The 26,634-nt window shown below is 48.2% G+C and overlaps 1 protein-coding gene across 1 annotated transcript; it reads left to right on the forward strand.

Moving 5' to 3' along the window:
- Positions 1 to 291: 291 nt before the first annotated feature.
- Positions 292 to 26,399, forward strand: GALNT6 (polypeptide N-acetylgalactosaminyltransferase 6). Its single transcript, XM_054719071.1, has 11 exons — positions 292 to 390; positions 3,955 to 4,546; positions 6,457 to 6,629; positions 14,368 to 14,517; positions 15,585 to 15,819; positions 19,675 to 19,792; positions 21,077 to 21,277; positions 21,799 to 21,930; positions 22,531 to 22,632; positions 23,653 to 23,805; positions 24,713 to 26,399. The coding sequence occupies exons 2-11, from the start codon at positions 4,056 to 4,058 to the stop codon at positions 24,824 to 24,826; spliced, it is 1,869 nt and encodes a 622-aa protein (XP_054575046.1). The 5' UTR covers positions 292 to 390; positions 3,955 to 4,055; the 3' UTR covers positions 24,827 to 26,399.
- The last annotated feature ends 235 nt before the right edge of the window (positions 26,400 to 26,634 follow it).

Raw genomic sequence — 26,634 nt, forward strand, 5'->3', positions numbered from 1 at the left:
GTGAGCAGGAAACCTTAATCCTTCTGCCTTCCATCGGATTATGTGTCTCTTCCAAGTGATTCTTTCCTATTGCCTGCATTCTGAGCAAACAAACGAGAGGTGGAGTCCCTTACTGCCAGGGCTAATCACAGGTGTCTCCTTTCACTTCAGGATGTGGTTAGTACCTTGAGGAATTGCAGGCTCCAGAGAGAAAGCCATAGACTGCCAGGTTGGATTGAGAGAACAGATGCCTGGGAAGGGCTCAATTTAACCCTAGGTCTCTTTCTTCAGGGGGAATAAAAGTAATAAAGGCCAACCCCACTTCCAAGGACCACAACACAATGCCAGGAAGAGGGAGTTGAAGTGACCTGGGTGATTCGGAGGGAGTCGGTCAGGGAGGTCTTCCCGGAGGTGAGTCTTAAGCACTTGGCAGCAGCTGTTAACTAATCTATTACCACACCTTTGTTTCTAACTGTGCCTCCTCTTTTCTTGCTGTTGTGGGTAGGTAGACAGAAAATATCAGGGAAGTGCGACCTGTAGGGTAGTTCCACACTGTCATGGCAAACACTTCTGCATTCTGTGGGACTCTGTTTGTGCTTAGCAGGGGCAGTTCCAGGATTAATGAGGTGTCTAGCTCAAGCAGAACTCCTTGTGCTGGCCCAGCATACATAGCTCAACCCCAGTTGAGTGCAGGAAGCTGCCTGTACATCGAATCCCCATTTCCTCCTTGAAGCCTTCTTCAAGCCCACAGAGAACTCTACCTTTTCAGCTTGGCACTTACTGCCGGTGCTACTGTTTTCATTTTATTAGTTTTTGAATAGGTAATATAGTCAGGTTCAAAGTACAAACAGGTATTCAGTGAAAAATCTTTTCTCTGCTCCTGTCCCCTCCCTAGACAGTTGTTACCTGAACCCAACGGTACCAGTTCTTATTCTCCAACTAGATTCTAAAATCTCGTGGGGAAAGCAATTGTCTCATACCTCTGTGCCCCAGCTGGAGTGAACTGGCCCATTGGTCACTCAAGGGAGTTTTCTAGCACCACATTCTCCCTCCTCCATCAGCACCGATACTATCTTGAGTCAAATCCCCAACCCCTTTTAATTGGCCATCCAGCTGCCAATCAGGTCCGTCTCCTAGATACCCTCCAACAGCTGTCATATTGTTCTTCCTGTAGTACTGGGCTCCCCACTAATCCTGTATTGCTCCTCATGTCTCAGGTCAACAGCAAACTCCTTAGCATGATGACTTGGTGGCATCTGCCTCTCCAGGCCCATCCTCTACTACTTGGATCAGACTACATACTCCCACTATCCCACTTTACTTGCTGTTCTCTGATTGGCTATGCTGTCTTCTGCCTCTAGGCCTTTGTGTACTCACCTTACCTGGCCAACTCCTACTGGTGGGTTAGTGCTCAGCCCAAGCTCCTCCCCCTCGGAACTGCTTCAGAAATGTCACCTTCTCCCACTTGCTCAGTTTCCTGTATCCTCTCTTCCTCAGAACCCAAGGGTTCTCTCTGTGCCGAGCCAGCTCAGCCAGGTTTGGTGAGCCTGAGAGGGGGCAGTGAAGGATTGAGAAAAGACAGACAAGAGAAAAAAGCTGGGTCTGAGTGGGACGCTGTCCTCTCTGATGGAGAGCTAGCTACAGCGCCACAGCCTGAAAGCCCTGTCTTTATTTTATAGCCAGATTCCAGGAGGCAAAGTAAGGGTGTGGTTACAACGTTCTTGTGAGTTTCAAATCTACTCAATTACATGCTTGCTGTTCTCTGATTGGCTATGCTGTCTTCTGCCTCTAGGCCTCTGTGTACTCACCTTACCTGGCCAACTCCTACTGGTGGGTTAGTGCTATTACCTGATCAAAGCTTTGTTTACTTGCTGCACCTCCTGCAGCCCATATCACTCAGCCACGTGGGACCACAGGTTTGGACCATAAGGTCAAGCTTACAACTATAGCCTTTGGCTATAGTTGTGCTGGGAGGGCTTTGCCCTCCAAGCTAGGACTTGCACGTGGCTTTGCCATGAGAGGACCATGCCCTCTCATTAGTCCGAGGCTTGAACCTGTCCAAACACGGTGGCTGCTCTCCACACCTCTCTGTGCCATCTTCTCACTGGATGATCTCTGTTTAAAATCTGACTCCCCCAGTTAACTGTACGTTCCTTGAAGGTTGGGCTTGCTCATCTCTGTGTCTCCCACATCTGGCATATAGCAGATACTCCATCAATACTGGCAGAATGAACCAACCTCCTCTCCCATTTCGTAGGCATCTAACACAAAATAGACAAAGAGACTTCATTTTATTTGATTTTTGCTGCTGCTGCTGCTGAGTCTGATGTTATAAAAGAAAACCACCTGTCTCCCCCAGCCCAGAGTGATCCATGCTCCCCCTGAGATCATATTCCCCGGGTCCAAGTGACTCCAGATGCCAGGCTTCTCCACAGGCAGGAACTTGCGTGTTTAAGTAACAGTATTAAATAGCATGACATGCCATGGAGTAATGAGTGTGGCGTTGACCAAGGACCAGGTGCTTGAGGAAAATTGCTGGAAAGCTGAGCAGGGATTTATTAATTATAATAGTGGAAATAATTGATAACCATTTATTGAGGGCTTATTATTTGCCTGTACTCTGCCAAGGATTTTACATACATTATCTCTGATTTAATCATCACATCCCTGTGAGTTGGGTATTAGTTATCCCCCTTTATAGATGAGGAGATTGAGGCATAGAGAGATTAAGTAATTTGTCCAAGCGTCACACAGCCACTAATGATAAAAAACGAATACTTTTTCAGAATGAACTGTGTGCAGGGACTACTAAGTGTTTTCCATGATTATTTATTGAACTTATTAACCCTTCTAACAACTCTAGGAGGGTAGGTGCTATTATTACTGGAAGGGGCAGAACTGGGCTTTGCACACAGGTCTGTGCCATGAACATCTGGTGCTTAACAAGGGACCCTGGTGTTTTCAGAGCTTTCCACAGAAGGTGTTGCAAACATTCATCCTCTGAGCCGTGGGATCATGTATGTGCCTGGGGGTGCAAGCTGATGAACACCAAAGCTCAGTCCTGCCTGGAATCTAGATATTTTTTATTAAACATGAGTACATACAGAAAAATATTTATAAAATATGTTTAGGGAATAAGGAATAACAGTACCAGTAGTGGCCACCATCCACTTTAAGGAAAAATGCTTTACTTTGAAGTCCCCATGTGCCTCTATTCTCATATCTTTCCTCCTCCTTCAGAAACTTTTCTTTCATCGTTCCTTTGGTTTTCTTTATAGCTTTACCACATATTCATTTTGTATTCATGAACAATAGTGTGTACTCATTTTTGTTTTCATAAACAATACATTGTTTAGTTTTACATGCTTTACAATTTTCTATAAATGGAATCATATTGTACTTATTCTTCTGCAACTTGTTTTCAATCAATATTACATCTGCGATGTTGCATGTAGAAATAGTTCATTCTTTGTCAGTGCTGTAGAGTACTCTGTAATATGAATATATTTCATACTCTATTCATTCTACTGCTGATGGACATTTGGGTGGTTGCTATTTTTGCCATTTTATTTAGTGCTACTAGAAACATTCTGGTACATGCCTCCTGGCTCATGTGCACTGGAGTTTGCATGGAATATGAAACTAGGAGTGGAACTGCAGCATCATGGGGTGTGTACGTTTTAAATTTTACTTTATAATGCCAAATTGTCTCCCAAAGTGGTTATTTCTGTTAAGTCTCTGCATTTAGAGTTTTAGTGTTCTGATTATTCTAGATCCACTAATGTCAGAATCTTAGGACAAGAAAGAAACACTGATTCTGGTTCTCCTCATTTTACGGGTGGAGGAAATTTAGAAGCAAGAAAGTTAAGTGATTGGATAAGGTGATGTCACTATTCAGCAACAGAGTCTGATCTGGAGCTCAACCCCCTGACTCCCTCTCCACCCCTGCCCTGTCTTATTTCTTTCCCTTCTCAGGCTGAGGCCCCAAGGTGTGGCCACCCGGACATATCAAGCTATTTTCAGGATCGGCCCAGCACTGGAGCTGACTCAGCCGGGGGCCCCTTTGGTTCCAGAGAATGAGGCTCCTCCGCAGACGTCACATGCCCTTGCGCCTGGCCCTAGTGGGCAGTGCCTTTGTGCTCTTCCTCTTCATCCTGCAGAGGGATGTAAGCAGCAGGGAACATGCCACAGAGAAACCATGGCTGAAGTCCTTGGTGAGCCAGAAGGATCATGTCCTGGACCTCATGGTGGGGGCCATGAACAACCTTAAGGATTCGATGCCCAAGCTCCAGATCAGGGCTCCAGAGCCCCAGGAGACACTGGTCTCCACAAACAAGTTCTGCCTCCCTGGGTTCTATACCCCCGCTGAACTGAAGCCCTTCTGGGAACGGCCACCACAGGACCCCAACGGCCCTGGGGCAGATGGGAAAGCTTTTCAGAAGGACGAGTGGACTCCCCTGGAGACCCAGGAAAAGGAAGAGGGCTATAAGAAGCACTGCTTCAATGCCTTTGCCAGTGACCGGATCTCCCTGCAGAGGGCCCTGGGGCCAGACACTCGACCCCCTGAGTAAGTAGCCCAGAGTCATCCAGGGCTCTGCCAAAGGTGTGGCTAGTATGGCCATGGCCTTGGGCCAAGTGCCAGGTAAAGAGCTGATGGGGATTTTAGAATATGGACAGGGATTTCCTCTACACCCTCACCCCTTTTCCTGATCAGTTTCCCTTATCCCAGGGGTTGGGGTTCAAGAGTATTCTGGTCAGGCCAGAGGCCTAGGGAGTCCTATGAGAGTAGAACACAATTAGAAAGGTGACAGCGTACAGAAAAAAGAACTCAAGGTCTGGGACCAGGACCTGGCCTAGGGTGACTGAGAGGGACTGATTCCAGGCCACTGATTTGGTGGCCTTGCCCTTTGCCACCCTGGGTTCTACACCCGAGCTGAGCTAAAGCCCTTCTGGGAACGGCCTGCCCGGAAACTATGGCACACTGCTGCTGAGCTGCTGGGAGAGGGACGTTTCCCGACAGCGGCTCTAGTGGTCAGGGCTATCCCCACACCTCCTGATTTCCTTCTTCCAGTGAAGGCGCACAGGACCATGAATTCATTCCAACCTTTATTTGAAGCTGTTTATAATTTTAATTCTGGGCAATGAACCAGTACTTAGATCTTTGAGCCACAGGCCACCTCACTCTTATGTGATCGTGGCTGTGTTCACGCTGTCCTCAAGTCAAAGATTTTGTGTCTTTCTCATTTAGACTTGTCTTTCCCATCTCAAGAGTTATATCGTTTTTGGCCTTTTGTCACGTGGCAGCCCCCATCCCCACATTCATGATTCTCTAGGGCTATGAACCTGGGGTTCCTCAGAATTGACCAAGTATTATAGTCCTAGAAGTTGGAGCCACTTGGAATTGTCATGAGCTTCTCAGCAGGGAAGGAAGGGTATTGGGCCATAAGGGAAGCCAGAAGAGGAAGTTTGGGAGCCCCCTCTGGAGACTCCATAAGAAATCTTTCTGACCAGCAGAGGGGATAAGAAAGGGTGTGAGCCCTGGCAGGTGTCTCTCAGTGCTTAGATTGTTGGCCCATGGACTGAAGGGTTGAGCGTGCAATTCCTGGTCAAGGGCATGTCCCTAGGTTGCGGGTTCTATCCCCATCCCTGGCTGGGGTAGGAGCGGGAGGCAACCAATTGATTGGTCTCTCTTACCATGGATGTCTCTCTCCCTCCCCACCCCCCCACCCCGCCACCCTCTCCACTCTCTCTAAAAAAATCAATGGAAAAATATCCTCAGGTGAGGATTAACAACAAAAAAAGGAAAAAAAAGATGTTGAGCCACATGATTCCTTGAGATACAGGGTTCACACATTCCCACTCCCACCTGAGATGGAATGTCAAGAGGGTAGCAGCATGACCAAGTGCCACAGAGTGGTTGGAGTGGATGAGGATAGAGAAAAGGTCACAGGAAATTGATTGTGATAGTAGTGTCAGATGACAGGGAATTAATGAGGAAATGGATTAGAGGAGAACTGTAAAGTGTAACAAGAAGAGTGTGAAAATTGTAGTCGCTTCTCTCAGATGTCACATTTGCCCTTTACTACTTCCCCTTTGGGACCTCTGGATTGGATTACACTTTATGCAGCACACATGTTACTGCGGAAGAGCGTCAGCCCTGGGAACTCCTAGAGCAGATGAGAGAAGTGAGAAGGGGAGCAGGGAGGAGCCCTCAGCATCACAGTTGTGGCACTGAGCCAGCTCTGGGGAAAACGGGTTTTGGAGTAAGTTGGCTAGGACCTGCGCAGAGGCTCAGAGTAGGAGGCAAATACAGCATAAACTGGGAACAGGGAGCAGCTATTCCCAGCTGTAACAGAGAATGTAGGCTGGTGGTTCCCAAGAGCAGTGAGTGGTTATGGTAATCTGTGCACAGAGCCCTCCTTACCCCCGGAACTCTGAGGGACCTGGAGAGCTATATGTACACTTTCATCCTTCCAGATGTGTCGACCAGAAGTTTCGGCGCTGCCCGCCACTGCCCACTACCAGCGTCATCATTGTGTTTCACAACGAGGCCTGGTCCACGCTGTTGCGAACAGTGTACAGTGTCCTGCACACCAGCCCTGCCATCCTGCTGAAGGAGATCATACTGGTGGATGATGCCAGCACTGAGGGTGAGGCTAGAGGTGGCCCAAGTTTTTGCTTTTCAGACTCCCTTAGAGCTGCCAAGTCCAACCCAAGTCAGAAATGCTGGGAGCGGGCAGGGCAGAGGGTGGGGATGGGCCATCCTTCTGTTTCCTACCTCAAAGATTCCACCTCAAAAGCTGTAGTTGGTAATAGGCAAGTAACGTTGCTCACCAAACTTCCACCCACACCTTTTAAAGCAACTCCACAAACATATGCAGAGTATTCTGTGTCTGACACTGAACTAGACCACGGGGATACCATGACAAATAACAAATGAGATGGATCTTGCCCTGAAAAAGCTAACAAACCTCATAGGTCAGATGGCCCCTTACACCACCAACCACAGCAGTGTGGCCTGTAACACACCCTTAATAGATGTAAAAGGATGTGGATTTTAAAGGCCAACATCCAGGAATTCAAATCCCAATTGTGCCTCTTCCTAACTGTGTGACCTTGGGCAAGATACTTAACCTCTCTGAACCTCAGTTTCCTCTGCTAAAAATGAAGACATGGCTCCCTCACAGGGTGGATGAGGGATCAGAGATCAGTGATAAATGAGATAATTCAGATGACAGAGTAGTTAGATGGAGTAAGGCGCTCCATTGATTTCAATTTAGTCTTTGTATGGGAACAATGCACTCTGGGAGTATGTAGTCAGGAGACGTTATTTCTGCGTGGCATGGCTGGGGCAGTCCACAGTGGAGGCCAGATTGGAGCCTTAAAGCATGAGTGTCTGGGGAAAGAAGAGGCATTGAAGGGCATTCCCAGAAGAGAAAATGGCATACACATAGTCCTAGAGGCATAGGTGTATTTGTGAAAAATTGAGAGGTTTGATGTGGCTGAAACTTAGGTTCGTTTTAGGAAATGACACTAAAAACGATGTTGAATTGAAATTTGTGCCATGATACAAGTATTTAGAAAAAAAATTAGGAGTCATTGAAGGTGTTTAAGGTGGACAGTGACCTTGTCTCCGAAGGATGGCAGTTTGCGGGAGGGTAATTGTTAGAAAGAGAAGCAGAGGACCCCAAGTCATGAGAGGAAATTCTTATAACCACCTGAGAGTTGAAGATAGAGCCAGACCTAGGAAAGGGGCTGAGGAACTGATACATCATTAGGCTGGGAGTCTCCAGGAGCTAAGCCCTCCTCCTGGGTGGCACATGGTGTCTAAGGCTCTCAGATTGGCCTCCTGTGCCCATGCTCCTATATCGAGTGCAGAAACAGACACCACACTTCCCAGAGTATCCTGGGGCCACTCGGTAGAGCTGTGGCTCCACCTGACTTCCCCAGCCTCCTGCCTGCCTTCTAGATTAGAGGTGATGCTAAAACGTGGAATAAGCCTGTGAAGGCAGAGGGAGGAGAAGCTGAAGTGAGTGCTGGTAAGTCCATTTCTTTGGAGAGCTCACATTTCCCCAGGGAGAACAGACACCTAGCAGCACTTACAAAGCAAAGGCAGCCCTAGCCTGTTTGACACAGAGCATCGGCCTGTGGACTGAAGGGTCCTGGGTTTGATTCCAGTCAAGGGCTCATGCCTGAGTGGCAGGCTTGATCACCAGTAAGAGGTGTGCAGGAGGCAGCTAATCAACGATTCTCTCTCATCACTGATGTTTCTATCTCTCTTTCTCTTTCCCTTCCTCTCTGAAATTATATATCCTATCTAATAATAGACAAATATGCAAATTGACCATACCTCTGACACACCCTCAAGCCACTCCCACAAGCCACACCCACCATCCAATCAGAGCGAGTATGCAAATTAACCCAAACCAAGATGGCTACAGCCACAGAGAGCAAGGTTTCCTAGGTAACAGAGGAAGCCAAGCTTTCTGTCAGCCTTTGCAGGCCTAAGCCTCCACTCAAGCTACAAAGTTTCAATTATAGAAGGTAAACAAATTCAAACAAATGGCGGCAGAATGGAGCTTGAGAGAGCAGGCCAGGGTTGCCGCCGGCAACAGGGGAAGCAAAGCTTTCTGCACACCCTGGCAGGGCCCACCCGCTTAAGGCAACAAAGTTTCAATTATAACCCCAACACAAATGGCTGCGGGCCTCGAAGGGAGCCTCAGCCTTGGCTCCTCTCCAGGCTACAAAGTTTCAATTGTAGAAGGAAAATAAATTTCAGATACCAGGGCCTCCACTTGGGTTGCCAGGGGGCGTGGCCGGTCTGCAAACCACCACAGGCCCCTCGCTCAGGCCGCCCCACACCCCAAGGGTACCCCACCCTGATCAGGGACACCCTTCAGGGCAAACCAGCTGGCCCCCACCCCTGTACCAGGCCTCTATCCTATCTAATAAAAGAGTACTATGCAGATTGATCATCACTGCAACACACAATATAGCTGCCCCCATGTGGTCAAAGATCCTGCCCCCATGTGGACACAGGATCGCCACCACAAGATGGCCAGCAGGAGAGGGCAGTTGGGAGGCACCCGGCCTGCAAGGGAGGGCAGTTGAGAGGACCAGGCCTGCAAGGGAGGGCAGTTGGAGGTGATCAACCCTGCAGGAGAGGGCAGTTAGGGGTAACCAGGCCGGCAGAGGAGGGAAGTTGGGGGCAAACAGGCTGGCAGCAGAGTGGTTAGGGGGTGATCAGGCTGGTAGGCAGAAGCGGTTAGGGGCAATCAGGAAGGCAGGCAGGCAAGCAGTTGGGAGCCAGCAGTCCTAGATCGTGAGAGGGATGTCCGACTGCCCGTTTAGACCCGTAGGATCGGGCCTAAACGGGCAGTCGGACATCCCTTGAGGGGTCCCATATTGGAGAGGGTACAGGCTGGGCTGAGGGACAACCCCCCTCTGTGCACGAATTTCGTGCACCGGGCCATGTATATATATATATATATGTATGTATGTATATGTGTGTGTATGTATATATGTATGTATATATGTATGTGTGTATGTATGTATGTATGTGTGTGTATTGTGTGTGTATATATACATATCAAAGGCAAGCAAGTATCAGGGATGCAGCAAGAGAGTCTGGTGGGCAAGAAGCATCAGATAAGGCTTCTGGAAAGGGAGGGGCAAAGAGTTTGGCAGAGATGGGAGTGGCCCCTTAGTAGCCATAGAATGGCTGTATGGAATGCGGAGCAAGTGTGTCAATCCAGCTGCCCTCCCTCTTAAACTGGGCTCTCTGGTAACTCTTCTCCCCCAGACCTATGCTAGCCATCCCTTAGATGCTTCTTCTCTTGAACCACAGAGGGTGGAAGTTCTAAACTGTACTTGCCACCCAGAATTTTTTTAGTTCATAAGGTACAAGTGCCCAGTTGGGCAGCTCTTCTGACCAGGTTAGAAAAGTGACAATGCCAGGCTGGCACAGGCAGCATCTAAAGGGCACAGCAGCCTGTGCCTAGTAGGGTGGATTTTACAGTGGCCACGATAACCTCACCAAAGTGCCTGCCCCTAGCGGGCATTCTCTCTGGTTGTCTCTTAGGGCCAATGCCAGCACCTCAGAATCATCTGCCTGAAAATCCTAAACCCGTCATTCTTAGCTTTCTGGGTCCTGGCTCCTTTGAGAATCTGTAAAAAAGCTTTACCCCACTCCCTAGAATAGTGCAGAATTGCTACAACACTGTGCACACACCCACAGTTCTGCATGTAATTCCAGGGAGTTTGTGGACCCTAGGAAAATAACCCCACCGTGAGGGCTTTCGGACTCTTGAGATGCTCTCAGAAATGTTCAGCTGAGTCGGGAAAGGACAAAACTCGGATCCATGGTCAGAAGTCCCTGCTGTCCACAGCAGGATAAAATTTTCCACACATTTGACCATTTGATCAGATTAACTGGCTCTCATTACATGCACACAGAGAAGAGCGGTGTCTCCGCTGAAATACAATGTCCATGCTCTCTGTCCTCCTATCCAGGTGCTTGGCAGTGTCTGTGACCACAAGTACACAAGATGTTTGATGCGGGGGTGGGGGAGGGAGGCCCAGTGGCAGGCTGGGGAACTTCTTCTTCCCTACCTCAGAGTCTGAACCCTGGGCACAGGTCTTACTCTTGTGTGGCCAGGTCAGATGCCAGATGTACTCCTGGTCTGGCACACTCTACAGGCTTATGAAAACCGGCCCCTCAGGCTCATCAGTCTGTTGTGCCCCACACAAGTCATTCCCATGTCAAAGCCCTGCCCTGTGCCTGGGGAAGACTGAGCCTAAGTCCCTCCTGTGGGAATTTGCTAGATGGATGGGAGGAATCAGACACATAACTAGGATCTGGAGAGTTGGGGAATGAACAGCCCCTCAGTGAGTAAGTTCCTTATGGAGAGGGGAGGGGCACCAAGGTTAGGTTGGCCAGGAAGGGCGCTGTAGGAAGGGAAGGTAGAGGGAATAGCAGGCGAAGGAAAGGAAAGAAGGGGCAGCCCTGAAGTCTGGAAATGCACTGTGTGAAACTCAGGGGAGGAGACACTCGGGGAGCACTTTGGGTTAGCTGAGTATTTTATTGTTTGTATAAACTGGATTTGTTTATTCATTCATTCATCTATCCATGGACATTGGGGTTATTCATTCATTCATCTATCCATGGACAATGGTTATTTCACAATAACCATTTGGCTATTGTGAATAATGCTGCCATCAACATCAGCATACAAATATTTGTTTGAATCCCTGCTTTCACTTCTTTTGGATATATATCCAGAAGTGGAATTGCTGGACCATGTGGTAATTCTATGTTTCATTTTTTGAGGAGCCACCATACTGTTTGGATTTGGATTTTTTCTTGTTGTTTTTGTTTGTTTGTTTTTTAAAGTCCTCACCTGAGGATATGTTTTACTTTATTTTAGAGAGAGAGAAACACCGATTGGTTGCCTCCTGTATGTACGCCCCTGGGGATCAACCCCGAAACTTTTTGGTGTACAAAGGACATTCCAAGCAACTGATCCACCCAGCCAGGACTGGATTTTGTTTTTAAGTGCAATTTTAAACCACTGTACTGACATGATCTGATTTAGTTTTGTAAGATAACTGATGTCCCCTGTGGCTGCTATGTCAAGAATAGATTGTGAAGAATGGTGTAAAATAGAGGCCAGGAAACCAGTTAAGACATTATTGCTGCTGCCCGGCATGGCTCAGTGGTTGAGCATCGACCTATGAACCAAGAGGTCACGGTTCAATTCCCAGTCAGGGCACATGCCCAGGTTGTGGGCTCCATTCCCCAGTGGGGGGCATGCAAGAGGCAGCCAATCAATGATTATCTCTCATCATTGATGTTTCTATCTCTCTCCCTTCTCCTTTCCTCTTTGAAATCAATAAAAATATATATATTTTAAAAAGACATTACTCCTGAGGTGACAGTGAGGACCAAGAGAGAACTGGCAGTACTTGCTGATGGACTCACTGTGAAGGATGAGGAAAGGGTAGAATCCAGCACGACTCCTAGGTTAGAGCAGCTGAAGGGATGCAGGTACTGTATACTGACATGGGGGAGCCTGGGGTGCAGCTTGGGAGGAAATCTGGAGTTCCATTTTGGGCGTGTTTGGTTTGTGGTTCTGTTATACATCCATATGAAGATGGCAAGGCCAGGAAAGAAGACTTAGGAGCCATCTGCATATTGATGAGACTGAATAAGGCATGTGTGCTGGTGGTCACAGGAGTCTTACAGACTCTGTAATGAGGCATGAAGCTGGGTTGTGGTGGTGGGGCATTAAACTTAAATTAGGAGGCTATTGTCTAGAGGACATAAGAAAGTATGGATAGGCTTGTCTGTGTCTCCATGCTCTGGAGCATATGTCCAGTGGGTCCAGGGGTGTGACCGGAAGACTGTCAGGGGTTGTCTCACTCCCCTAGAAGGGCCTGCACTCATGCTCAGAATCTGCAGGTCCAGTCCAGCCACCTGAGCCTGGGAGGAAGGTATGGGAGAAAGGCCTTGTAGAGCTCAGGTCCCCTGAGGTTCACAGCTCAGTGCTTTGCAGTTTCTTACCACAAAACCCACTTCCTATGATGTTCTGTCCCTGAGTTATCTCCATCACCATGAATTTCCTGTAAGAAGGTGAGGCTCTTGGTTTGGGTTCCTCCCTCCTTCCTGTTAGAACCAGCACTTGGGGCTGTAGTTGGGTTATGAGTCAGGGAGATCCTTGAAGGCAGGACCCAGAGCAGGCCCCTCCCTGACCAGGGTAGTGTCTGGCACCTAGGAAGTGAATTAGCAGATGTTTACTAAGTGAATGCTGGGCCAAAGCTGCCAAATGAGGCTAATTTTGACTCATAAACATTGGGGGCAATACTCCCTATTTCATAGTGTTTTAACCTTCATAGAGAATATAAAATAAGAAAGTCAACATAAAAGTACCCAGTTCAGCCTGGCTGGTGTGGCTCAGTGGTTGTACCAGGAGGTCAGGGTTTGATTCCCAGTCAGGGCACATGCTGGTTTGCAGGCTCAATCCCCAGTGTGGGGTGTGCACCGGTCAATGAGTCTCTCTCATCATTGATGTTTCTATCTCTGCCTTCCTCTCTGAAATCATTTTGTTTTTAAGCACATAGTAGGTGCAAGTATTTGGACACTGTGTGTGTGTGTGTGTGTGTGTGTGTGTGTGTGAGAGAGAGAGAGAGAGAGAGAGAGAGAGAGAGAGAGAGAGAGAGAGAGAGAGAGAGAGAGAGAGAGAGACAACGGGGGAACATCCCCACACCAAATTGATTTCAGGCCCCACAGTTTGTATAGAACTGTGTTCAGAGCAAGGTCTGAGCACTGGGCTGATCCCACAGCTTGAAAGAGAAAGGACACAATCATCGCTTACACCTTCTCCTCTACTTCCACTTCTGAAACTCCATTGCACAGTCAGGATCAGAACAAGAGCATGGGAAACCAAAATCACAGTTAATAAAACATAAGTAAGATTTGGAATATGTTTCAAGATGGATTGCTTCAGAATAGAGCTATTCTTAATGCTTTGAGGATTCCAGACTGAATTGTTATTATGAAGTAAGCCTCCACTCAGAAAACAAAACAAAACACAAAAGATCTGAGCAGAGATACCCCTCCCTTCAAAAAGCTTTCTTCATCCCCAAATTCCCACCTCAGGCTCTCAGCCCTGTACTTCCTCTGACAGGTTACTGATCGTCCTAGGTGGCTGGGCTCACCACTGTGCCTGACCAATGGCAGGCACTTGATGCATGTTTTTAATTTAATTAAAAAGAGGCTCTTCACCTTTTCATTTCTTAAAAAATTCCACATGCAGAGCAGGTAATAAAGGAGATTAGAGTAAGACTTCTTGCTGCTGGTCCAGCAAGTAAGAAATCAACATTTGTATGTTCTACCTGGCACACTTATTCTGAGGAGCCTGGAAAACAGGGAAGCAGACACTGAAAACTCACAATCACAAGGGTAGAAAGGAGAGGAGGATGGGATTACGGCTCTGAAAGATGGCAGCTGAAAGGCTGCAGAGACCGAGTGGGGCGCCTGAAGCCTCTGTCGGAAGTTTATACTTGATTTAGGCCAAAGAAACAGCCCTGAGATCCTGTCTCGGACATCAGAGAAGGTGCCTAGGTAAACAGGCACAGGATTGACACTGCAGAGCCAGTGTCCTGGCAAGGTGGGCTTGGGTGGCAGGGGGTGCTTGGCCACACACAGGACTTCCTCCTTCCACCCCCTTCCCCACCATCTGCTTCCATGGAATTGCTTAGCGCAGTAGGTGTGGGAGGATTAAAAATTCAGGCCTGCTGGAGACCCAAGAGCGCCAGGGCTTGGTGCCCACAGGGGATTAGGTTTTCAACAAAGCGGTGAGCTGACTTCAAGGACACTGTCCCTTCCAGAGTATTTAAAGGAGCAACTGGAACAGTACGTGAAGCAGCTGCAGATCGTGAGGGTGGTGCGGCAGGAGAAGCGGAAGGGGTTGATCACTGCCCGACTGCTGGGAGCCAGCGTGGCACAGGCAGAGGTGCTCACCTTCCTGGATGCCCACTGTGAGTATGAGTGCTGGCCTGGCACCCAGGAGGCCTGGGTATAGTCTGGTCCATCCCCCACCCCTCCCTGGCAGAATGAGGAGCTGTGACCACAGCGTCTACAGGCCCCTTCCTGCTCTGTTCTAGGAGTGAAGGAGGCTTGGGACTCTCTCCAGCTTCTTCTAGCCATTTCTCACCCCAATCCCAAGGGTGTTTTATCAAGAGACACACACAACCCTAAAACAATTGGTCACCCCACAATTGCTGGGAATATACTCTGGAGCCCCAGGCATTCCTCTCTCCCAGATCTGTACCTTGTTCTGAACTCAACCCCTCAGAGAGGCCTCCTGTTACCACTGGGAACTGATTTGTGTGGAGCTTTCCTGTAGGGCAACCTGGAGCCCGGAAAGCCTCCCTCTCACCCCAAACCAAAACACCTCCCACCATTCTCTGGAAAAAATAACTTCCCTAAAAGCAGTGATATATATTGTGGAAAGCCTAGAAAGCCAGAATACCCGGGTTTGCATTCTAGCAAAGCCTCAGGTTCCTCATTTGTAAGATGGAAAGGGGATACCAACCTTACTCACCAACAGAATTATTACTCTGAGGGCCAAATAAAGTAATATATATCATTCACTGAAAATCTCAAAGGGCTAGACAAATGAAAGAGATTGTTATTCTACAACTGGAGCTGAAGCTGGAGATGCAGATATTCCCAGGAGAGGGGACACCTGCTTCTGAAATCCACACTTGGGGAGGGAGGGCTGATTCAGTGGGTAGGCTGGGAATCTGAAGACACCCATCCAGGGCCTTTCCTGTGCTTTTGGATCAGTTGAGTCCATGTTAGTCCCCTGAGACCTCCATTCTCCCCTCCAGCTGCCTGCATCTTTAGGTAGGGGGAGGGGAGAGGAGGAGGTTCTCAGATCTCTGTTCTGAACAGCTGTGAGCGAGCTTGCCTGTGTTTCTCAGCCTATAGCTAGGAAGTGGGCGGAGAATTCTCTTGTCCTCCTGGGTCTGCCCGCTGGCCTGGGGCATGGGCTCAGCTGTGATCAGGACCCTGACGATTGTCTCCTGGTCTGGGCTTGCAGGCGAGTGCTTCCATGGCTGGCTGGAGCCCCTCCTGGCTCGCATCACCGAGGATGAAACAGCGGTGGTGAGCCCAGACATCGTCACTATTGACCTTAACACTTTCGAGTTCTCCAAGCCCGTTCGGAAGGGCAGAGTCCATAGCCGTGGCAACTTTGACTGGAGCCTGACCTTCGGCTGGGAGACTCTCCCTCCACATGAAAAGCAGAGGCGCAAGGATGAGACTTACCCAATCAAGTAAGGACCACAGCCTGGTGAGCCCCCAACCTGCCCTACATGGTCCCAGACTCACCCAGTCCTAGGGACCTGGGCCATCTCAGGTCAGCATTTATTAGTGCTCTATCAAGCACCTGACATATTTTATTTAATTCTCATCCCCTATGATTAGCCCGTCTAATAGGTGAGAACATTGAGGTTCCTAGGGATAAACAATTGGCCTCAGGTTACACAGCTAACAAAAGGTGGAACAGGGATACCCATCCTGGCCTGTCTGACCCAGGCCTACACTCCTAACTATGGCACTAGACTGTTCTTATCTGCCACTTACTGTGTGCCTGGCACTGGACTGAGGGCTCTACACACTTTGTGTCATCTATTCCTCCCTATTTGTAGAAGACCATGACTGGTGTTTGCAGAGGTGCTGAGAGATAGTAGGTAGTGGCCATTGTTGAATAGCCATTGTAATAAGAGTGGGTGCATGTGCTCCCAGGTCATTCTCTTTGAAAAGACTGAAAACATAGTAAAAGAATAGTGCAAGTGTTCTGCAGTTTGCAGTTTGTTGCAGTTGCCCTGAACTTTTTTGGTAAAGAGCCAAATAGTAAATATTTCAGGTTTATCAGCTACATATAGTCTGTTGCATAATATTCCTTGTTTGTGTTTCTTTTAAACAATCCTTTTAAAATGTAAAATCCATTCTTATATAAATCCAGAGTCTTATATAAAGCCAGGCTAGATTTTGCCCCCAGGCCATAGTTTGCCAACCCCTGAGCTATAGGATGGATGCATGAAAGTTTACTCATTACCTTCCCCTCATACATCTATGCTGTCCTTTCCTCTCCAATTGCCTGTTGGTGTTAGAGACCACAGTTTATTTTAACCCTCACACAAGGATATATTTTAATTGACTTTTAGAGAGGCAGGGAGAGAGAGAAAGAGAAACATCGTTTAGTTGCCTCCTGTGCATGCCCTGACCAAGGATCAAACCCACAACCTAGGTATGTGCCCTGACCGGGAATCGAACCCGCAACCTTTTGGAGTAAGGACGATGCTCCAACTGACTGAGCCACCCAACCAGGGCAACCACAAGTTTATTTTAACAGATATTTCAGCCAAACTGAGTTGGGGAGTGACTTTTAGAGTATCCTGTGATTATCTGCCATTGTTTTTCCATACTGGCCAGGAAATTCCAGGGTCAACTGAATATATATCTGGGAGGGACAGAAGCAGAGGTAGGAGATAAAATGAGCAGAGATAAGAGGGAAGGCTTGAAAGGAAGAGAGTGTTGGAGTTCCTCCCCCTCCACATGCCCAAATCCTAAGAAATGCTGCCCAGAATCTCAGTGGAGAGGGACCAGATGAGTGCCACAGGAAGTAATCCCATGGATCCTGAACAGCCAGCTTCTCTGTCTCCATTAGAAGGAGAAGCAGCAACAGAAAGAAGAGAGGGGAAAAGAGAAGGCAAGAGGGAGAAAAGAAATGAGAACTCCCTATTGACTGTCTGCTTCATAGATGTCTTTTGTTTGTTGGGTACAGCTACAACAAGCTGGGGCCAGGCACACAGTGACACAGTCCGGGACAAGGCACCTGGCCACCACCCATCACTGATGTCCCTGGCTCCAATGTCCAAGGACCATACAGCTGGAAGATAAAGCTCCAGTGTTTGAGGAATGAAATTGCGGCCTGGTGGCATGCATGACTTGCCCTCAGCACTATGCATAGTTCCCACCAGGAGGCCTGCAGGCAGAATCCTTTACTCTGAAAGCTAACAGGAGGCTGAGAGGAGAGATAAAGGACCCAGAGGATCCTAAGAAATCGGCCAGGAAACCCAGGCTGTTGCCTGTAGGTTGTGGGTCTGCAGTGAGTTTCCCTGTGTAGGGTTTATCCTCAGAGGTCATTTGTCAGTGGCTTCTGGGTCAGAGACCTCTCAAAGCAAAGGGACAGGCCCAAGGCAAGAAGAAATAGGTTAAGCCCTGGCCAGGTAGCTCAGTTTGTTAGAGCAGTTGTCAGCAAACCACGACTCGCGAGCCACATGCGGCTCTTTGGCCCTTGAGTGTAGCTCTTCCACAAAATACCATGTGCGGGCGTGCTCGTACAGTGCGATTGAAACTTCGTGGCCCATGCGCAGAAGTCGGTTTTCGGACTGGGCGAGTCTATTTTGAAGAAGTGGCGTTAGAACACTCAAGGGGCCAAAGAGCCGCATGTGGCTCGTGAGCCGCGGTTTGCCGACCACTGGGTTAGAGCATTGATTCACCAAGGTTGCGGGTTCGATCCCCAGTGAGCAAGAAGGAAAGGAGGGAGGGAGGGAGGGAGGGAGGGAGAAAGAGAGGGAGGGAGGGAGGAAAAGAGGAAGGAGTAGAAGAAGTAGGTTAGGTCCAAAGTGCTAATCTGGAGTCCCAGGATTCTCTGAACCTTTCTGGGCCTTACTTGGGCTGGCTTAGAACTCCTGGGTCAGAACCAGTGACAAAAAGCCTGCATGAGCATGAGGGTTTCCCAATTAAAATTTCTTCCAGAAAGCAGCTGCAGGAGCCAACTTTAGGGCAACAAGAGCAGCCACAAGGTTAACTCCAAGGTCAGGCTCATGTGTAGTCACCTTAATAGATCAGCCCAGTGAACACTGATGGAGCCCCTGCTGTGTGTGAAGCACCTTGATTGGTTCGGGGCTACATGAAGAAGCAACAGAAGGGGGCAGCAAAGCCACGTCCAAGAGAGCCTGGCCAGGCACCGCTACCAGCACCTACTGATTAAGTATCTGATAGTCAACCCTAGTCTCCCCTAGCCCCTAGCCCCTACCCCCACCTTCAACCCTTAGCCCAGCTCCCCTTCTGAGCCACTCAGTATCTATATTCTAGGAATGAGATGTTTTTTTTAATTTGTCTTCATATTGGTCTGTGCCTCCCTGCTTTTGTCTGAAAGCCAGAATCTTTTTGTAACCTCCAAATGCTCCTTTCAGTGTAAGTTGACCTTGATGTCATCTCATTTCCTATTCTGTTTCCAGGCGTTTCCTCTGTCCAGAGCAGCTGGCAGATTTTCCCCAAAGCTAGTTGCTCATGTAGTATTAAGTACCAGGGCTGGGCTCCTACTAAAACTGTGGCTTTCTAGTCCCTCAAGGGCCAGGGACTCTCTGAAAGACAATGGGGTCAGTTCAACTCATCATATTCATTCATTCATGGTTTGAATCCTATTTCCAAAAAATAATTTCACATTGCCTCTAATAACCAAGTATCTACTATGCTCCAGGAATTTAGCTGCCAAACAGTAAACAAACAATGGTAGCTTTACCCTCTGCTACTAGACTGAGCTCTCAGAGACTAAGATCTGTCTCTTTTTTTTCTTTTTTTAAATATATTTTATTGATTTTTTACAGAGAGGAAGAGAGAGGGATAGAGAGTTAGAAACATTGATGAGAGAGAAACATCGATCAGCTGCCTCTTGCACACGCCCTACTGGGGATATGCCCGCAACCAAGGTACATGCCCCTGACCGGAATCGAACCTGGGACCCTTGAGTCCGCAGGCCGACGCTCTATCCACTGAGTCAAACCGGTTTCGGCCAAGATCTGTCTTTCTTAACTAACATGTAGCACAGGTCCTGGTGGCTGGTATTTAATACATCCTTGGTTGAATAAATGAATGGGTGCCTTTTAGAAGAGGGTAATGATAATTACATCTCTCCTTGCCCTAGTTCCTAGAAGGTAAAGAGACATAATAAAAGCTCAATAAACATTTGCTGAATGAACTCCTTAGTGGAAGAGGGGCTGTATATCCCAGGAAAGGGGGTGAGAATAGGGTAGGAAGCATTAGCGGTGAGTCCCGTCTTTCCACTCCTCTCACTTCCTCCCCAGAAGATGCACATGCTTCTCCCTCTGTCTCTCCAGATCCCCGACGTTTGCTGGTGGCCTCTTCTCCATCTCCAAGTCCTACTTTGAGCACATCGGTACCTATGATAATCAGATGGAGATCTGGGGAGGGGAGAACGTGGAAATGTCCTTCCGGGTGAGAGTGAAGAGGGCTTCGAGGGGGGAACCACAACATCCCAGGGGACAGCCTGAGAAGCTGTCTCTTAGGCAGCAGAAACATAACATCTGGAACCGAACTTAAAAGGTGGCTGTTTCCTGGCATGACTCTGCTTTTCCTCCGCTCCCCTCCCTGCCTCTGGCAATAGGACTTGGGGAATCAGATTAGACAACTTGAAACAAATTACTGAGGAGAACTCCTCAGAAAGAAGGGATAACAGTGGTAATAGGAATTGGACATCTATAGACTCTTTCATGGTGTCTGTGGAAAAGGATTAGACCCTGATCATGGTAGAGGACCCTGGAACAGGTTAGTAAGCAGTCACTATCTTTTTTCTAGAAAAATCAGGTTCCCCTTTCCAGGTCAGAGGACTTGTGCCCTGGTAGTCTCAGAGTTTCGCTACCATATGTTCAGAAAGCTCTTCATACTGGAGAAGATGGTGCCCAAGTTTTGGTGGACCCCAGAACTCTGAGGGGTTCCAGGAATAAGGCAAATCAGGATTAGGTTAGGAACAAAGGATTGCCTCTCCGTGAAATCTATACAAATCCCCATGCCAGTGGAGAGGTAATTAGTAAGTAAATGAGCTCATTTGTAAAGTCACCTCTCACAGTGCCTGGCACATATTAAGCACATCTTTAATACCTGCTGTTATTATGTATTTGTTTCTGCTGCACTAAAATGAACAACGTATCTCCTAATTTAAAACCTAAAAAGAGAAGATACAGGTGGGAAGGCATAAACGGAAGGGTCACCAGCTCATTCCCCATAACTCCCAGAATTCTGATTGTAGGTTCATCCATGAGCCTCTGACCTGTCTTCCGTCTCTCTCCTAGGGAACTAGTGTGTTACAGGTCCAGGTGACTTCCACAGGCCACCTGGCAGGTGACTATCCTTGCACTGATGCTCTGATTGGGTCACAAGTCTATCTTGATTTGAGGAAGTTTGAGTTTCCACTAATACCTGTATGAGCTGATAAAATCACATTTTCAACTCAAAAAGCCAAAGTTAGCCAAACTGTCTTTTCTCTAAAATAGGCCCTGAGGGCCATTCAGACATGCAAATGTGCTTACATCAGAGTGAACCAATATCAGCCATGGCCTAAGAAGAAGCCTGGTCATTGTCCTTGTTTCCAGTTGAGAAAGTGGCATTGCCTTGAGTTCTTGGACCTGGGTTCTGGTGCTCTGGGAATGGAACAGAGCTGCTTCGGGGGGAGACTGTCCCACCCAGCTCCTAAAGGCCCCATTTTGTATCCTCTTACGGCAGGTGTGGCAGTGTGGGGGCCAGCTGGAGATCATCCCCTGCTCTGTGGTAGGCCACGTGTTCCGTACCAAAAGCCCCCACACCTTTCCCAAGGGCACCAATGTCATTGCTCGCAACCAAGTGCGCCTGGCTGAAGTCTGGATGGATAGCTACAAGGAGATTTTCTACCGGAGAAATATGGAGGCAGCAAAGATGGCCCAAGAGGTGAGATGAAATGGTCCTTAGGGGGTGTCTAGATGAAGAAAAGTACAGAATCCCAGACCCTGACAAGAGCTTAATGGTAGAGGCCCACCCATGTCTACCACCTTAGACTCTGTGAGCTAGACCAGGGAAGCTAGAGAATGAGGAGCGGAGTCTTTGTTATCCCTGCCTAGAGAGCCCCAGTATCTTTTAGGAGGGCAGAGCAACGAGATTTGGAGAAAGAACCTCTTCCAGGAGGGAGGACTGGCTTTGCTCTGAGAGGCTCAGAATGGGGCTGGGAGGAAACTAACTGGGGAGTGACAGGAGATGAGGGAGTAAGGGGGATATGGGTGGAGTTCCCAAAGCCAAGATGGGGTTTGGGATTGGATGTGAGGCTGGGGCAGTAGCTCCAACAGGTCCTGAGCAAGAGGGAGCCTGAGACCCATTCTGGGAAAAAGTGACCCCAAGAACTCTGGACTACTTCAAGCCAGGCAAGAAGGTCAAGGCTGGTGGTACTGACCCTTAGGGGGTTGTCTTGTTGACAGAAATCCTTTGGTGACATTTCCGAACGACTGCAGCTGAGGGAACAACTACACTGTCGTAACTTTTCCTGGTTCCTGCACAACATCTACCCGGAGTTGTTTATTCCTGACCTGAAGCCCACCTTCTATGGAGCTGTGAGTCCTGAAAACCAACTTGCCTGCCCATCACCACAGAACCCCCTAGAGACGTTCAAGACCACTTTCCCCACAGACAGATAACAAACGAGTGCTGAATTTTATTCTCCACACTTCTTTATCCAGAAGGAGGACTTTGGAGCTTCTAGAGATAGCTAAAATCTTATGAGGAGAACAGCCTATAAGCAGTGGCTCGCTCTCAAACGCTCACCTTGCATCAGAATCATCAGGAAGGCGTGTTAAAACACAGACTGCTGATTCAGTAGGACTGGGGTGGAGCCTGAAAATATGCATTTCTAACAAGTTTGTGGGTGATGCTAATGATCTGGGGTATCACACTTTGAGAGCCATCGCTCATGAGGAAATTCCCATGTGCTGAGGGCTTCTCCCACAGACCTAGCAGCCTAGAAGGATGCCCAGCCTGCGCTGGCCCAGCCTCTGAGCTGTGCACCTCACTTTGCTATTAACTTCAGGCATCTGGGTTAATGAGCAGAGGAGAAATCCAGTCATGAAAATTTATCCCAATTGGGCCTGACACCACAAACTAAAAATCTCCTGACTATGCTGTCCTGGTTTCCCTCTCTGCTCCCCATTCTGCAGATAAAGAACCTTGGTATCAATCAGTGCCTGGATGTGGGTGAGAAGAACCATGGAGGGAAGCCTCTCATCATGTATGCCTGCCACGGTCTTGGTGGCAACCAGGTACATAGCCCAACCCTACTGGGGCAGCCCCAAGAGAAGCCATTCCTCCACTCAAAATAGTCCTTTCCGAAGGACGAGGATGGGGGATGTCCAGAGAGAGGAGGAGACACCGTCCCCGCCCTCAGAAAACTCCCAGTCTGAGGAAGAAAGCATGACAGAGACAGACAAGGTCTGAAGTCTGAATTAGGGACATACAGAGAGCACTGGGCATCAGTGCTGGGTGCTAGAAAGGGACGGAGGAGGGGAGGATTGTTCATCAGAGAAGGCTTGCTGGAGGATGCCAGCTGCTAAGTGACGTTTTAGGGTAAGTGTGGGAAAATTTTGAGCACTTTCCCTCATCTACATACAACTTCTATCTTCAGTGCCTCTTCTGCCCAGAAAATAACACTGTGATCCTACCACCCAAAAATGACCCCAAAACAACCACCTCCTGACATCTTAGTCAGCTAGCATCCTGAAAATTTACTCCATGCACTACAATGGCCCAGCTCTTTCCTGAGGAATAACTAGTAACCTCCTTGGCCCAAGTTCCTCAATCTAGCCTGAATGCCCAGCGTTTGGTAAGAAAGAACTACTTGAACCATAATTGAAGCAAGGGAAGGAGTGGCTTGGGACACTGAACAGACTGCCTATATGAAGATAGTCATTCTAAAACAATTCCCTGTACCACTGGCCTGCATGATGATTTTAGGTGGTATATTGGTGAACCTTTTTATTTTACTAGTAATCTATTAACAAAAGAAGAACTAGAATATCAGACACATGACTTCACAGATAACGCTTAAAATGAAGTGAGGTTAATATTTTAATTAAATAAAAAATATTAAATATTATTCCAGTATAACCCAGATACGGTTAAAAATTCCTGAAGGTGACACTTGAATTACTGAAGTCTTGTTGCTCACTCACTTGCTTCCCCAGGAGGCCATCTGTGGTTGGCATCTTAGGGCAGATGGCTTTGGGAGGTGGTGGGTAAACTCTCCGCCTGTGTCTCAGACCTCCTCTTGTCTTGACTTACAGTACTTTGAGTACACAACGCAGAGGGACCTTCGCCACAACATCGCAAAGCAGCTGTGTCTACACGCCAGTGCTGGCACTTTGGGCCTTAGGAGCTGTCACTTCACTGGCAAAAACAGCCAAGTCCCCAAGGACGAGGAATGGGAATTGACCCAGGTAAGTCGGCCCAGAAAGCTCAGTATCAAGAACCTGAGGCCACCACTGCCCCCCCCCCCCCCCCCCCCCCCCGCTCCTTATTTTCTGCACCTATGCCTGAGATACCATGGAGTAGATCAGGACTATGTAGAAGGTATGGAGGGTGAGGGCTTGGTCACAGGCAGAGTTCCCAGGGCTTAAGTAATGTTTGGTGATGGCTGGTTCTGGCTGATAGAAAGATAGGGTCAAGTGTGTCATGGCTCAAGTATTTTTTGACTGAACCTAAGTAGATGAAAGTGAAGAGTCTCTCATGGTTCCTGCCTGCCCTCCATGTGTCAGGCACAAAACTATGCACTCACATACATTGAGTTGATTAATATTTCAGAGGTTCTTCCCAAGAAGCTCAGCAAGTTTGTGGCTGGCCCAAGATTCATTGCTAGTAAATGGCAGGCCTGAGGTTCAGACCCAGATAAGTCTGACTTGAAAGCACAGGCTCTTTCCATTATACCACACTGCCTCAGAGTTTTTAATGTAACTTCTATAGTACTGAGCACAAACTAGCTCACTCTGTTCTACCCCAAACCTCAGTCCCTGGGTTAGGGAAAGAGGAGGCTAACCTTGGGGCTACAGGGAAGGGAGGAGTCTAAGTATGATCCAAGGCAGAAAGTGGAGGTAGGCAGCAGCAGCCCAGGCCATCTGGAGGAGGCAGGCCCTAAAGCCTTTTTCAGTTAGCCCATGGTCTTTCCTCTATTCCAGCCATTCAGGCTAAAGCCTGGGGTGGGTAATTGACACAAGTGGAAACTCAGGAATGCATCCCATATGAGTGTCTGGCATATTGCCAGACCTGTAACAGTGCTATTTATTGCCCCCTAGTAGCACTGTTACAGGACTGAGGCCCAGGTTGACCCTTTGCTATGTCATCTTTTAGGATCAACTCATCAGGAACTCAGGATCTGGTACCTGCCTGACGTCCGAGGACAAAAAGCCAGCCATGGCCTCCTGCAATCCCAGTGACCCCCACCAGCACTGGCTCTTCATCTAGGCCCCAGATCATCCCCTGTGGGAGTTCCCACAAGTCTCTCAGGAAACATTTTGGGGAACCTGATGTTTGGGAACCTGATCATCAGCTTCTCTGTAGGCCTTAAAGATGGAGTTTAAACCTAATTTTGGATGTCAAGGCAGGACCTTCCTACTCCTTGCAACAACATTGGGCCCATTTTCTTTTCTCCAGATTGACGGAAGAGACTGTAAGAACACATAGTACTTGACCCAGAGCGTTCCTTCTGTCCGAGAAACAGAGACTTCCAAAGCAGAGAAAGCTCGTGGGACAGGGTCCAAGGCAGCAATGCTGAATTCAAGAAAAGTACCTCTGCATCCATGTCGTGACTACCTGATCATCTAGAGCTGGGCATACAGGATCTAGTGACATAATATATTCTAGCTGAGATCCCTCTGTTAGCAGTCTAAGAGCAACTCCCTTGCTAATAGTACGCCAAGTTTATAGAGCCATTTACTGTTTACAGAAAACACCCTGATAGGAATCCTTTATTTTACTTCATCTGCACAATGACTCTGTAAGAAAGACAGGACAGGGACTGGCATGCCCATTTTACAGATAAGAAAGCTGAGGCAGGGAAGGGTAAAGGATGTTGTCTGTAGTCCCACAGCTAGTGGATGGTGGGAGCCAAAACTAAGGCTTGAACTTGGATAGTGAACCAGGGCGCCTTCCACTACACCACAAAAACACTAAACTAGCCACCGCCATTCCCATTCTCTCTTCCCTGCATTCTGATCATTTCTGGCTGGCTGGTCTCTATAAAGCTCAGAACAATGGAGCGAGGTAGCCATGAGGGAAACCATACAGTTTGTGGAGCCAGCGATTCTCAGGTTTAAGTCCCAGAACCCTTTTTTATTTTTAGTGCCCCATATGTAATCGAATAAAAGGCAAAGTAGCCATGGATGAAACTGAGGATAGACAGGGGCCATGTCCACTAGCCCCTGAACTTCTAAAATTCTGTAAGACAATTTGAAAACCATCATTTTAGTCCAGTCTTATCATTTTCCTATTATGTAACCGAGGGCAAATAAGTGAGGTAATTTGCCCAAGGCCACACAGCAAGGCATTGGCAACCCTGAAGCCAGGACCCAGATAAGGCTAACAAGAGCTGTAGAAAGGCTGAGGAATTAAGGACAGTGTAAACTCAAACACGACTGCATGACTACCCTGGTCTGCTGTACTCATATGAAGCCCTCACGTGGAGCAGACGTGACATGCATATCAGCTCTTTTCTAAGAAGTCGGACCCTACACACTTGGACTCAGAATTCCTTATGACTTTCAGTAGCAGGCTGTCATCTTGGGCATCACCATGTGAGGGTGCCAAGGGACCACAGCTGCCTCTCCTTCCCTGCAACTCAGTACTGCAGGTCTCCTAGGCCCCTGAAGAGCCTTCAGGATCCTGTAGAGGAAACTCTGGGGCAGCCCAGCCAAAGGGAGAAGACAGAGCATAGCCTCTCCCATGATGTAGCCTGGAGTGGGAAAGGTCTTTTCTAGAAAGAGAAGAGAATTGGACATGAGATCCCTGTAGAAATAAAGGTTTTTATGGCTTTGGTAAAGGAAGTTTGCATTGGATTCCTCCTCCCCCTGCATGGTTCCTTAGCTGATCCCTTTAAAGAATCTATTGATTCAGGCTGTGAAAAACTACACACATCTGAAAAGTCCATCACAGCAACTGGCTCTTGTTCCCACACATCCTCTGGCCTACGTACTGTGTGTCAAGCATAAGTAGACATGAGGAGTTACAAGATGAGGCTATTCCCCTGTGGAACTCACACTCTAGCTGGAGAAACA

The sequence above is a fragment of the Eptesicus fuscus genome, chromosome 7 (assembly GCF_027574615.1).
Source record: "Eptesicus fuscus isolate TK198812 chromosome 7, DD_ASM_mEF_20220401, whole genome shotgun sequence".
Classification (NCBI taxonomy): Eukaryota; Metazoa; Chordata; class Mammalia; order Chiroptera; family Vespertilionidae; genus Eptesicus; species Eptesicus fuscus.